General features: G+C 40.8%; 1 protein-coding gene across 6 annotated transcripts in view; it reads right to left on the reverse strand.

Annotated features, from left to right (window-relative positions):
- Positions 1–14969, reverse strand: part of FOCAD (focadhesin) — a 249024-nt gene that overhangs the window by 154496 nt on the left and 79559 nt on the right. For all 6 annotated transcript variants that reach the window (XR_013541436.1, XM_078384917.1, XM_020790338.3 and 3 more), the window contains one exon: positions 5910–6014. Coding sequence is in view for 5 of the 6 variants with exons in the window: in XM_078384917.1 (XP_078241043.1) it covers positions 5910–6014 (105 nt within the window). In the remaining variant the exon portion in view is untranslated. The remainder of the gene's footprint in view (positions 1–5909; positions 6015–14969) is intronic.

Here is a 14969-nt window from a genome sequence, read left to right on the forward strand (position 1 = left end):
CATCAGATGATGTGCATGCTTGTAGACAAGTTGGATAGCAGAGGTGACCCACTTGGATATATGCTAAGGGGTTACTTGCAGACCCTTTGATGGAGGCTGGTAGCTGATAAACTGTCTAGGTAAAGGGCAGAACAGTTGTGTAGGGGCTATATGAAAAGCCAGAGCCCATTTGACATCGAAGCTGTGAAGGATGCATTCTTAAGGAGTAGATGGAGATGTGAAGACGGACAAAACAACCAAGGGTTGAGAGTGAAACTGGGAGACACCTTTGGGAAGGAACGAAATATCTACCAAAAGTCAACCCTTGTCAGGGTGGAACTGAAGATATGGGTAGTTGGACCATAAGGTGATACGATACGATAAACCTTTATTAGCATTAGGCAGTAACTCAGGGAACATAGACAAAATCAACATTAATGAGGAAGTACAAAACCATGAGAAGTAATACATATAATCCGGAAAATGGGTAAGGAGAATTCAACATTGTAAGGCAACAGTAAGTTTCAAAATTTCAGTTAAGTAGTTTGCCACCGCCTCAGTGAGGGGAGCACAGCAATCACTCAAGAAGATAGGGAGAAGATCAGGGAAGTGATCCGAAAAGGGAATGAGCTAGTGATCTAAAAACAGTTTGCGATGGGAGTGGTGTGCTGGGCATCTAAAAAGAATATTGTCTAAGGTGTCAGGCAGCAAATGACAGAAAAGGCAAGTCTTTTGTCTTTAGGGATTTTGGAAAAATTCTCAAAGTGCATGGCCGACAGAAAGATGTTAAACTGAGCTAGCATGAAAGCTCTCCGCTGCATGGGATTAGTCAGTAGATTGAAATAATTTTAAAAATATTCCAAAACAGGAGATTAGATGAGAAATTTTGGAGAACATATGGGATTAAGGAGGTCACTTAGATGTTCAAACTCCCACTGATATAGCTTGGCTTTGATATGAGAGTGAGCGAGAGATAATACCAAATCAAAGAGTGATTCTAGTGGGATATCAATGGATGACAGTTTAGAATGGATAAGTTGTATCCATTTGGGGGAGTAAGAATCTCTTAACAGAGCATAAAGTAACGAATCTGGGGGCCTGGTTAAAAATAAACGGAGCCAATATTTAAAGGTGAGAGACCAAACCAGGGGTGAGGGGAGATGGGTTCCTAATTCAAGTAGGATAGAGGCAAATCAAAGGCCAAGGATCTTCCTAAAGAAAGAAGCCGCTAAGCGGTCAAGATCAGAGTAGGCCAATGCAATCCAAACAGGTACTCCATATAATAATAGTGAGATAATTTTGGGTTTGGAATATATGGAAGGCAGCTGGGACAAATTGATTACTGGCAGATAAGTGAAACTTGGCAATTGCCTTTAGATTCTGAGATGTGGATGAAATGGCAGCTTTTTTGTGAGGGGACCAATTTAGTTTGTAATGTAAGAGGATCCACAAGTGCTTAAAAGTATGTACTTGATGTTAAGAGTGGGGACCTATTGACCAGAGGAAAGGGGACCAGTGTTTAGAGAAAACAATAATTTTTGTCTTTGTCTGAATTGATGGTAAGATAATTTGATGAGCAGTATTGTTGTAAATGGATAAGAGAAGAACGTAAACCAGATTTAGTGAGAGAAAGTAGGACCATATCGTCAGCATAGAGGAGCATCGTCAAGAAGAGGAGTCCCATTAAGGGCTGGAGGGGAATTTCTAAAAGAAAAGAAGGGAAATCAGCTAGAAAAAGATTAAAAAGCAGGAGGGCAAGGATACATCCTTGGCGTACACCATTAATAACAGGGATCCTATCAGTTAGGACATGTGAATTGGGGAGACGGAGTTGGGTAAAGTTAAGAGTATGAAGACGGTGAAGCAGAAACAAGAGGCGAGGGTCAATTCCCCATTTAGATAACTTTTCCCATAGTAGGCTTCTGTTAATGGAATCAAATGTCGACAAAAGCAACATAGAGATTAGATTGGTGATAAATGGAATATTTTTCAGTTAGAAATGATAATAGGAAAACATGATCGGTAGTGGACGCACCAGCACGAAAGCCAATTTGTTCCATTCCAGGGAGATTTTTAGACTGCACCCAAGATAGGAGTTTGGTGAGAAGAAATTTGGAATAGTTTACCAATGTTGGCAAGAAAACTAATCGGCCTATAATTACTGGGTTGGGAAGCATCACCTTTTTTATAAATGGGAGTTATAACAGAAGATAGCCAAGTTTCAGGAAATTTGCTGGTATTATTTACTAGCGTGAACAATTTAGCAAGGAGCTCAGCCCACCAATGAGGGCTGGAGGTCAAGATCTCAGAAAGAAAGTTATCTGGGCCTGGGGCCTTATCAGATTTTAGAGTATTGATGAGATCTAAAACTTGGTCAGTGGTGACAGGGGGCCAATCAGGGAGATTAAGAGGATTTGGTGGCAAAGAAGAAAGGGGAAGGTAGCTTGTAAATAGCCCCATGAAATAATCAATCCAAGTTTCAGCCGGGATGGAGGGAAATGAATTAGAACGGGTCGGAGCAGTGGAGCAAGAACCTATAGACCAGAAAGACTTCTGGTTGTGGGAAATGAGCCTGGTGTAAGAGGCACCATTTGCGTTGCACAAATCGGTGTGGGGTCTTTTGTTTTGTTTTGTTTTGTTTTTGTATCCAATAAGGCAGAACAGGATTTGTGGAGAGAGCAGTAGTGCTGTAGGTAAAGAAGGGTTAACTGTTGGCGAATAGATGAAAAGAAAGATCTAGTTTGTCTTTTTGCCTTCCAACAATCAGCATCGAACTAAGAGTGAGAGTTGGGTGAGGCAGGTTTCAGGATCAAAGTAGCAATAAGGATTCAGTTCAGGATGGCCATAGCTGGAGTGCTAGAGGCCATCAATTCTGGTTTTTTAAAAAATATATAATTTTGGGTGAACAGGACCAGTCATGGGCCACTTGTTCAGCAACAGGGGACCATCTGATTCGGAGAGAGGATTGGGCAGATGGTGGAGAGATAAGAGGTAAGGATAAAGGGAAAGATAACGATAGCATAATAGGAAGGTGGTCACTATCTGAACGACTGCCAATTAAAAAGTCAGAGAGGAAGGAGAAAAAAAGTGGAGAAACTAGGATATAGTCAATGACACTCGAGCCCCTAATAGAAACATGGGTAAATTCTCCTGGAACATCCTGTTGGGCAAAACCATTAAGGACGGTTAAATTATAGTGTAGACATATATCAATCAAAGGGAGAGCATGGTTATTGAAAAAGAGGTCTTTAGAAGATCTTTTAGAAAGAAACCAGGGAGGGCTTTGCTCACCAAAGCTCTGGTTTAGGTGAAGGGATAAGGCATGATTATTTGGCCCTATTCTAACGTTAAAGTCACCCGCAATTAAAAAATGGGCAGAAGGGTAGGCAATAGAATATTTTAGAAGACGTTTTGCTAGATCATCCCAGAGGGATGATGATGAAACAGTAGGAGGAGGGATGTAAATGTTAAATAGTAAAATTTTAGGTCCTTAAAGTGGAGTAGAAAAACTTGAAAATATGAAGAATGGGTCTCAAATGAAAGGGCAGAGAGAGGAAAGGAAGAATTGATAAAACAAGAAAGGCCTGCACAGGGGCGGCCCTTTGAATTAGTTTTATAGGCAGGTAGATGGTATGTAGTAAATGCTGAAATATAAGGGGGAAATAAGGACCAAGTTTCTTGAAGGAGAATAATGTCATGTGTGGACAAAAATTGAATAAAGTCACTATCAGACACTTTCCTCCTCCACCCCTCAATGTTCCAAGAAAGGACCTTAAGTGAGAAAGTGGGGGAAGGGAGGGAAGGGAGGGTAGCCGGGAGTCAAGGTAGGGACGATGAGGGGGGTGTACAGCTAGAGGTAGGACAAGATGGGAAGGTACACCATGTAATGTATCAAAGGACTCGTGTCAATGATCACTGAAGTGAAGGAGAGCGTACATCAGGGTATATATGCGTTAATCATTTACGAAATCTCTTGAGAGTAGGATGTCTAAAGAATTTAGAGGCTGGGGAGGTTGGTGCTCAGTTGCACAACAATGGCAATGACACAGAAAGTCCTGTGTGCTTATGGTGTAAAAGAAAACGTAGAACAGTGCGGAGAGCGTGGTTAGTTGGTGAGCATGTTATTGAGGAAGTGCATCTGCCACATGGTCGCAGCCGTCTACATCAGAATGCCAGATGCAAGGGGAGACTTTGTCTGGGGGCCGGGATAAAAGTCTAATAAAAGTTAAGTAAAAATTAAGATCTAGCCAGGGGGCCCTTTTGAAAGAGCCATCTCTCAAGGGGGTAAGGGGGGTAGCTTGTAGACAAGGAGCATTTTCGACAGCTGCCCCCAGACTATGGAATGCCCTCCCGACTGAGATTCGTCTGGCGCGGACGTTGATGACATTTTGGCACCAGGTCAAAACCTTCCTGTTCCAGAAGGCTTTTAATTGAAATAATATCAACTGTGGGTCATGATGGCAATTTTTAGAGTATCTATTTTAATTGTATTTTAATGGTTTTATCTTTTTATTGTATTTTTATTGTATTTTAATTGTAGTAAGCCGCCCAGAGACCTTTGGGTAGAGTGGCTGGCATTTAAATAAAATAAAAAAAATATTGTTATGATCACATAACTTGTTTTTTTATACTGTTGCCTGTTTTGTTATAAGGAGTAAATCCTTTGCTGTGCAAGTTTTTTAATCTTTCTGATACAATTATTTGATTGTCCATCCCTTGCATGATTACAAAGACACAACTTTGCCTGTTCCATCAGTTCCCCAGAGTTCAACCTGCCAAGACATAATTCCCAAGAGCAGACTTCATCTGCCATCCAATAACTGTGCCAAAGTCCCTTTGTAGATAGCACATTGTTTTCGAAGTGTCTTCTGGTGCTGCTGCAGTAATAATTGGGATCCCAGAACTACTGAAGTATATCAGTCATATAGGTCCTTCCCACATAATTAACCTAAGCCACAGAGTTGGCTGTTGAGACACTCCAACAGTTACTCTGAATGTGAGGGCAAAAGCCATAAAGAAGCAGCTCCTCATCTGTACTGTTATGCATTGGTAGACTTGTAATTAGAACTATTCACAACAACTCTAACTAGCCTGCATTGGTGTTAAAATCATCAGGAGAGGCTGTCCCATTACCTTCACAAGTATATTTAGTGGGGACACTAGACAAAGCCTTCTCTGTTGCTGATCCCAGACTCTGGAACTTCTCACAGTTGCTGTCATCCCACAAGCAGGCGAAGACCTTTCTCTTCAGGTAAGCTTTCCATCAGTGACTGCCTGCCTGAGTGGGGTTTTTTAATGGATTGTTGCACCTCATTGCTTTGAATATGTTTTTGGTGTTGCTTTTGTTTACTGTTTTTAGTGTGGGATCTGTCCAATCCTTTTCAGTAATTGTATACTTACTGTTTGCAGCTTTAAAAATTGTCTTTTAATTACATAAGCTGCCTTGATTTCTTTTTAAAGGCCAAGACAGGGTGAAAATATTATAAATAACTACTTTTTTTAAAGGCTATGTTAGAGTTTTCCACCACTGCAACCAAATACAAAGGTTCATGTTCCAGCCACACTTCAGGCCAAGAGGTGTGCACAAAACTCAGTCCTCCATATTTTGTTGCCTTGCTACTATTAGCTAGGGCCAATGGGAGTTAAAGTCCAACCATACCTGGCAAGTCACACTTCACTCCTGACAGGCTTCAGACCATCCAGATAAGACATATCCACCAATGACCAATAGGCAACCATGGTGACATCCTCCACATGGACTCCCCTTTGGGGAGCAAACAGTACAATGGAACTAGATGTAGTTCATATAAGTGACATACTGTACTGTCTTAGATACTTGTTCACATCTTCTTCTGTTACTATTTTTCAAAAAGCACCATCTCCTCCTATCATGAATGACTTCAGGAAAGAAGTTAAATTTTCATACCGACCTTGTGTACAGCCAAAGCAGGCAAAGTATATAAAATATCCCGACAGAGTGTCGGCTCCAGTGGCCTTCCCAGTTTAAACATCAGGACTGGAATCAGATTTGGCACCTAAAATAAGCAAAATTTGTGCAAAGCATGACATTCTGTTCTGTGAGAACAGTGCTAAAGATCACCTCCATCTTGTGACACATTCTCTAAGTCTTTGAAAAAGAATTGGCTGTCAACATATACAACACTAATGCACAGATACGCAGTTATTTTCTGGCATGGTAGGAAATTCTCTGCTATGTGAGCTGTGGCAATTTCCAAGGCTCTTTTATTTTCAACAGTTCCATTTATTAATTGGCTGGTGGAGTTATTACAAGATTTCCACTCCAGTTTTACTGTTTGCTTCCAGAATGAAACTCTTTCCTACATTTTAGAGTTTTTTCCCTCCTATTAAAGCAATTTATTGTAATTTTAGAATTTAGTAGTCTTAGACATTTATGCTGGCTAAAAACCAGAGAATAAATTCAAACCAAAGCTTTGGCTTAGCAGCCAATGGGCACGAAGATGCCAACAGCAGTCCACATTGCTCTGAAAGGAAGTTCTGTCAGTAGAAACAGAATTCATTAAATCAATGAGACAGTCTGACAGTTTTACCATGATTATCAACTTTTTCTATCCGGTGCTTAAGAACTGTGTGGTATTTATATTTTGATGATACTCCAGCAGATATTTAGCTGATGCACATTGTTCCTATAATGACTTGCGCATTCCCAATACTTTTATTTCTAATCATTATTTTCAGATTACTTGAGTTATATAGTAACCACATCCCACACAATAGCCAAAAAAGGAATCTCATAAAAATTTCCCTAGAAAGATTAAAATGCTGTGGCTAATAGGGTTTACTTACAACTCTCCCACAGTTTCCATACACAGCTAAGGCCCACTTTTTAAACTGAAACCAAAGGTTAAAATAAACAAAAGGCAAAAAGCTGCTACATGGAGTTACATCAGTATAAACCAGATCCAGCACTCGAAATGATTAATTTAAACTAACTGAAAACTTCCTAAAACAGTCCCCCCATCAGGTTCAAAGGCTCCCTAGAACTCCCTTTTGCCCTGAGAAAGCCTTTGGGAACCTGGGAGGGGGGCAGGAAGCAGCCTTTAATAGTGGTCCAATCCTGCCAGTGCCAATCTGGCAGCATTTTTTTCCTATGAAAGGCTCTATCTCCCACCCTGCTCCATCTGGAGGTTCCCCAAGAGCTTCCAGAACCCTTGGGAGCCTTGAAATCTCAAAAGGGGACACACAATTTCATTCAATGTAGATGGAACAATTGCTGCAGTACTGTATTCAAAACATTCACCTAGATACAATGTACAGAACACTGCAGCCAAAGTTAAAGGTTCACATACAATGAACAAACTCCAAAATTACAGAATTAACCAAAGCAATTACTAGGCAAGAAAGAATACATGTTCTTTAGAGTAGAGGAATTAAGACAGCTCTGAAAAGTTATTTTTGGATTACAAGGGCCAGAATACCGTAGAGTTTTCAGGGTTTTCTAGATACAGAGTACTCAGGTCTGGTTTACCATTCCCTTCTTATAGGGGCACACAGGGGAGGCTTTTCTCTTGGGCCCCCCACCTTCACAGGTACTCCCAGTGGGGAAACAGGAGAGCACCTCTTCAGTTGCTGCTTCCAGACTCTGGAATGCCCTCCCACAGCATATTGTCTTTTAACAATGTAGGCTGCTTTGGGTCCTTTTTAAGGAGAAAGGACTAATGGACTAAAAATAGGTAGCTTTTAATTGACTTAATTTAAATTCATTTGGCACAGAGTCTGGTTTACTCCAGCATAACTTTACACAACAGGATTTTTCAGATTATGTTTAGCATGTTTTTAGAAGAGGTAGTCCCTCAAGTAGTAAAAGTGTTTTTCTTTGGTTTTTCACGTCTCTTTCTTACATTTAGTGTGATTTGTTTTGTGATTGACCACAGAAACATAGGTTAAATTTCCAGATCTGATTGAAGTACATCCCATTATAGAAGGCAAGCATATTAATTGGAGGAAACATACATTCACATTAATGTCCTGAGCACACAGGATATGGAAAACTCTCAAATTGTGTAGTGTTTCAAAGCAATCATCAAGCAGCCATATGTGAAAGGAGGATGAGGGGGAAACTAGAAGATAAAGAGGCTATTTACCTGTAACTCTGGATATTCTGTGCTCACTTCGGCAGAACATATACTAAAACTGGATATTCCAGAGGAGGGGTCCCCAACTCCCACTGCGCATCCCCGTCCTTCCATGGTTGAGATAGATCTCCTTGCCCCCCCCGCACGCACTCCACCCATTCACCTCACCCGCACACACGGCCCACCACTCACTCTCATGCACGGGTACCCCGCCCACCTTTTAGTGCACCCCACCCCTCTGAGAGCATGCCCCACCCCTTCGCAATGCACGTGAGTACATTCCTCCCCTCTGCGCACGCGCATGAACATGCTCCGCCCCTCTGCACATGCACTTGAGCACACCCCCGCCCCTCCGCACATGTGTGCCCCGCCCATCTGAGAGCACCCCCCACCCCACCCCCAACCAGTCTGTGACTCAGAAAAGGTTGGAGACCACTGTTCTAGAGCTTAAGCACAAGCTGCCCTTAACCGAGTGCCTCAGTTCAGTAGAACAGCCCGCCGCTGCCCAGCATGCAAAGGCATATGTGATGGACAATCTTCTGTTTCTTTTTCCTAGGAGTCTCCACCGGTACCTACTCCAGGGGTGACATCGAAGCCTGCCCTGATATCAAGCCCATATGGTACAACCTCGGCCAAGGTATTTCCCCTGCCAGGAGACTGACTAAACTGCGGGGATGGCACAGCAACTGGTGTCGGGGGAGGAATATCCTCATCACCCAAGAGTATGCTGAGGCATACAGGCTCATGCCGGGGATGATCAGTATATGGAGATGAAGGAACGGCCTTGTCCATTGCCCACAATGGCTTCTGCATGGCCAATAGTTTCTTTTTCTACTTCAGCACCAATGCCAAGGGAGGCTTCAGTGTAGATACCGTAGCCATCAACCTCAACTCCGATGAAGACGCTTTAGACTTCAACAACATTTTAACCATTTTTGAGGCCTTAGAAGAAAGCGAATGGCCCGAACCTGGAGAAAGCTCCTATGGATGAGCTTGGGTCAGCTCCATAGTTGGTCCCTGCGAGGGGCAAAGAGACTTCTCCCATAAGAAAGAGCGGAGGTGCTGAAGTCTCAATTTGAGTGCTGGCTTTGTAAAAATTTTACAGGCCGTACATAAGGCAGGCTGATGTTCTTCACCTAAACAAATCAAACACTGAGAATGCTCATCCAACAAGGTTATTTTGTTCGGGCAGGTCTCACACTGCTTGAAGAAGCCCAAAGTGGCCATAAAACCAACGCACAGTGGTAACAACAGAAAGTAGTAAAAATCTGTTTTTTTCCTTTGTTTTACCTCACAGGCAGTTCGTAACGTCAACAGTCAGAGCCAGAAGTCCGGGAGGTCCACAAGAAGTAAGTTTTTCCTGACAAAAAGGAGGTAGGCTCCAATGCTGAGGTACTGCTGCAGCAGCAACAAGAAAGAAACTGAGGTACTCAGTGCTGGGGGTGGGGTTAGAGGCAGTGTGAGGGAGGTCTCAGCACTATGTGCTTAAGCTCTAGAATATTCCAAGGTTTCTCTGTGTAGGTGCACTAAACCCATTAGTGTGCATTCACAGAGACCAAGAAGAAGAACAGACTAAGAAAAGATGGAGGAGGAGAATCATGTTCACACAAGGGGCAGATCTACGGAGAACAGAGAATGGAAAGAAAAGTGGATAAATGTATCCATATATGAGAAGCATCTCTCCACTATGAAAATTCTTAAGAGTCAATAAGCTGACTGCATCTTCCTTGTCAACAGCCTCATCCTGCTCCATTCCACCTGAGCCAATTTTTCCATGATGACGGTACAAAATAAAGATGGGACTAATTAAGTTGAATTAAGCCTGGATCAGGTGCAAAAGAAAACAGCAGAGAAGTAAGCCTTGATGGAAAAAGGATCAAAAATCTCATAAAATCATATTATTATTATTATTATTATTATTATTATTATTATTATTATTATTATTATTATTATTATTATTATTATTATTATTATTATTATTATTATTATTTTATCTAAAGGAGGACATATATTTGGACATTTATTTCTAGAGTATTTTCCCTTTTTAGTCCATCTTTAATCACATTCATAGTATATGATATTTTACCCAAGTTTCTTTTCTTTATTAAACAAAAGAATTTTCAGACGATAAAGTATTTTACTTGACACTAACATAACTTCAGAGGGAAACTATGCAGTTAAGGTACAACATTATAGAAAGATATCATTACAGTGGTGCCTCGCTTGATGACGATAATGTGTTCTACTAAAATTGTTGTTAAGCGAAATCGCCATCAAGCGAAATTAAAAAATCCATTGAAAGCACTGAAAACTATTCAATGCATTCCAATGGGCGAAATACCTCATTGTGCAGCGAAGATCCTCCATAGGGCGGCCATTTTCTGGTGCCTGTATAATGAGGAATCCGTCCTTAACACAGCGGGAAGCCATTTTGCACAACGGGGAGCCATTTTGAAACCCGATGATCAGCTGTTTTTAGATCATCGTAATGCGAAGAATCGGTTCCTGAAGCAGGGAACCAACCATCGTGAAGCAAATTTTCCCCATAGGAACATCGTAAAGCAGATTTGTTGTTTAATGAGGTAATCGTTAAGCGAGGCACCACTGTATAGGTAGCGCCATTAGAAGCATTCTCTGACCCTGCAAGAACATCTCAGGGGACATATGGGAGATATGCTGAGATCTTAGATAGTGATTTTAATCTAAAGAACAAAGATGAACTGGCAGAACAAGGTATTATCTTAGATTGGTGGTTGATAAACTTGTTGAATCAAGATATGTAAAAGATAAAGCTACAGGGCTTCAGAAAGTCAAAATACCTTTGTATAAGAGTGGGACGACTGCCCCACATCACTCCTGTCACTCATATTCAGGATCTCATTTGCATGAGTCAATGAGAGGAGTGGAGGGGCAGAGTCAGCGGATAGAAGAAGGTTTTGGCAGAGGAGATGAGATATAGAATTTGCACAGAGAGAGAGAGACAGTCAGGGAAATAGTGAGAATAGATACTAAAAGAGATAAGCTTTTGCAGAACATCATCGGGTTCCACACTGTCTTTTAGAGCACCCCCTTCTGGTGGTCAAGAGCAGGTGGTTATTGGTTATGTGGCAAGATATATGACATTTTAATGATCTGATTATATGCATTGAATAAAGAACATCTGTGATTCTGATTAAATTTAATACACTTCAATAAATAAATTCTGTTGGCAGTAACCAGACAAGTGTCTGACTAAAGTTCCTTATATATTGTGGATAAAGGAAATCCACTGGTGGCAGTGAGGAAAAGAAAGAACGTCACAATTGGTATCTGCTGGTGGGATGACACAGCGTGAGCCCTTTGTTTGGGGGAAACAAGCAGGGGCCACGTGGTAAACATCATAAGTGGTGTCCAGCAGTGGGATATGAAAAGAGACCAGTAAAGCCAAAATTTAAAGTGATTTTTTCTGAGTCAAGAGTGCCTTTTAGTCAGAGGTCTGTAGTGAACAAGTGGGTGACTTGCTAGAGCTTTTGTGGAAAAGCTTAGCAGAGGGGCTCCTGAACACGGATCTTGGGGGAAATCTCTCAAAGACTGATCTAAAGAAATTTCCCCAATATAGAAAAGGTGACTGCCCAGAATCGGGTTCCGGTTCCGGTTAGGTGAGACATTGTTTGTTTGTGCTGCGTCCTCCGGTCTAATCTTTTAAAGTTTTCTTCAAACAATTATCCTGTTCAAGACAGCCTGTACTTATTAGTATTCTTGCTGTGCTTGACACCGAACTAAGAGACAGAAATAGATTCGAAAACAAACAACTTGTAAGCTAGACTTTGCGGATTGTTGTGCATACCTTTGGTGATAGGACAAATATAATCAATCAAAATATAACTGGTGCTTTGGGAAGTTGACATCAACAACATCTGGGGACCGAAAGCTGGTGGCATTATCTAAGTTCTTTGTTTAAAGAGCTTGTGTATACTCCTGCTACTCTAAGAATGGGCCATCGCTGAGGCCTTGAAGTTTGGAAGAGAAGTTTCACCTGAGGCAGGGGATAAAAGCTTTGTTGGAAGGCAGTCCCTTTGTTCCCACTTCGTCTACACTGCTCAACTGTTGATTAATCGGTGAGAACCTCCAAACCCACAGAAAGCCAGCTGAAGCGCCCCACTTTCTATAACTTTGATTGAAAACCTTTGCAACTTCTGTATCAAGCAGGCACTCATTATCAAGTACTCACTATCAAGTAGAGATTCACAGAGTAAGAACGCCAGGTGTGGTAAGCCATTTGAGATTACTTCTCTGCCTTGAGAATGAAACTTCCTACAAACTTCGATATTTGTTGCTGCAAAGTCTAAAGAGAGCAAAAGTCTAAAGACAACTTTATTTTGCCTGTGAACGGTTGGGAGCTGAGACGGACATCCAGCTGTGGGCTTCTTAAGAACTCTAAAGAAAATTTGGGAGTGCCCGCTCAGTGTTTGTTCGTACTTCTATTATCGTGTCCAAGTCTGTGGGAGCTACTAATCAATTTAAATTTTCAATTCTGGTTGATGGACTTATATATGAGTATTTTCTGGACTAGTCTGGACTGCCCAGAATCTTTCCTCATTTCCTTTGAACATGCGTGCTGGGATTTTAATGTGAAAGAGGACGAAAGGATGATAGTGCTGAGTGTCAGCACATGCCACCCCTGATAATCGTTAGAATTCAGAGCAGTTAATCTGAACTAATTTTAAGAAATCAAGCAAAAGTAACTAAAAAGTAATTCAAAGTAATTAACTGGTTATACATCAAAATTCAACTACAGATTAACTATAACAATACTGAAACATAGCACACTGTTGAATACATTGTTTCAACGTTCAGGTTCATAAGAATCTTCACAGTACATTCTAGAAAGACCATCTGCCACAACATTCAATTTTCCAGGAATGTGTTGAACTTCAAAATCAAAATCTTGCAATGCTAGACTCCATCTCAACAATTTTTGGTTGTGAGATTTCATCTTCTGCAACCAAACTAATGCTCTGTGATCTGTTTGGAGGGTAAACTTACGCCCCCATAGGTAAGGTCGAAGTAAATTGAGAGACCAAAATATGGAAAGTGCCTCTTTTTCAGGTACTGCGTAATTTCTCTCTCTTTCCAAGAGTTTTCTAGAGAAGTATGAGATAGGATAAAGGTTCCCATCCTCTCCTTGCTGTAACAATACGGCACCAAAGCCCAATTCAGAGGCATCTGTCTGTAAAATGAACGGTTTGTCGAAATCAGGGGATTTCAGTATAGGTGCATCCATAATCTTAGCTTTTAAAGCATCAAAGGCACCTTGACACTCTGGTGTCCACTTTACCTTGACAGGCTGTCTCTTCTTAGTGAGCTCTGTCAGAGGTGAAGCCAAATGACTGAAATCAGGAATGAATTTTCTGTAGTAAAAGGCTAGGCCCAAAAATGAACGTACCTGTTTCTTAGTTTTTGGAATAGGCCAATCATTAATAGATTGTACTTTGGCTTGCAGAGTCTGAATTTCTCCTTGCCCAATCAAATGACCTAAGTACATGACTTTTCCTTGCATCCATTGACATTTGCTGGCTTTGACTGTCAGTCCTGCTTGCTGAAGTCTGGACAAAACAGTTTCAATGTGAGACATGTGAGAATCAAAATCAGAACTGAAAATAGCAACATCATCAAGATAAGCACTTGCAAAAGGTAAACCTTGTAAAAGTTTGTCTATCATTCTTTGAAATGAAGCACCAGCATTCTTCAAACCAAATGGCAAACGTCGGAAACGAAAAGTTCCCACGTGCGTGATGAAAGCGGTCTTATCTCCAGTCTCTCTCTTTTTTTTTTTTTTTTTTGTCTTTATTATTTATTTTTTATTCCAAAACTATTAGGAAATGGGGAAGGGATACAGAAGGTAAAGGGCAATGGAAAGGGTGGAAAGAAGGGGTTTTGAGTATAAGAGAACATCAAATGTATACTCATTCAATCTTTTCATATTAAATATATAAACATGTAATCTATTCATATTCCAATAAAAGCTCATCTTTCTTCTTCTTCTTCTTCTTCTTCTTCTTCTTCTTCTAGCTATTTGTCTATGTATTTACCCCTTTAGCTTTCAATTTACAATTATAACACAGCTTACGTCTAGGTTATTCCAACACCATCAGAACACCAAGGCCAATTGTGAAATATATCCTCTCTTTCAGCCTCCTTTTGTCTTGCAAGTACACTCGACAGGTCTAAAATAGTATATATTCTGTTCACTTCTCCCTTTTCCCCTATGTGCTTCTTTTTTTTCTGTGACTCTGTTTTCTTCCATGTTTTGAAAGGGGGAGCAACCCCTAAAGCAGTAATTCCCTCTTCAACCTCAATTTTCTGAGCTGTTATGGCTACATATCTCAGTGGGTAACACATCATCCCATTTGTATTGTCTGATATTGTTTTCAATGTACCTGGCTCTGGCATTTCTCTTAGGTATGATTTTACCTCTGCTGTTTTCTCTTCCTTAGGATCTTTAATAAGGTCTTGTATCTGATCAAGACGAAAAATTACCTGCGCAAATCGTTCCAACATTGTCCTTTGAAAGGAGATTTTCCAATCTAACCATTGATCTCTATTTTCCCCAGGGAGAGGTTCCATTTTTCCAATATATCTCCTCTCTATATATATAAATTACTCTCTGATTCCCACTCTTTTATCCCTCACTTAGAATTCCCTCTCCCCTTTGCCCACATATACATATTATATGAGTCACCCTCAAGTCCAATATTTTACATTAAAACTATTGCAGTGTTAACAATAAAGTAGGAGGGAAACTCAAACACAAAGATAGAATTTAAAAACATAAGTCTCTCAAGTGTTTTTATAGATCAATCCCTTTTCTTATTGCCAGCCGCCAAACCGGAAGAT

The sequence above is a fragment of the Pogona vitticeps genome, chromosome 2, assembly GCF_051106095.1.
Source record: "Pogona vitticeps strain Pit_001003342236 chromosome 2, PviZW2.1, whole genome shotgun sequence".
In the NCBI taxonomy this organism is placed as follows: Eukaryota; Metazoa; Chordata; class Lepidosauria; order Squamata; family Agamidae; genus Pogona; species Pogona vitticeps.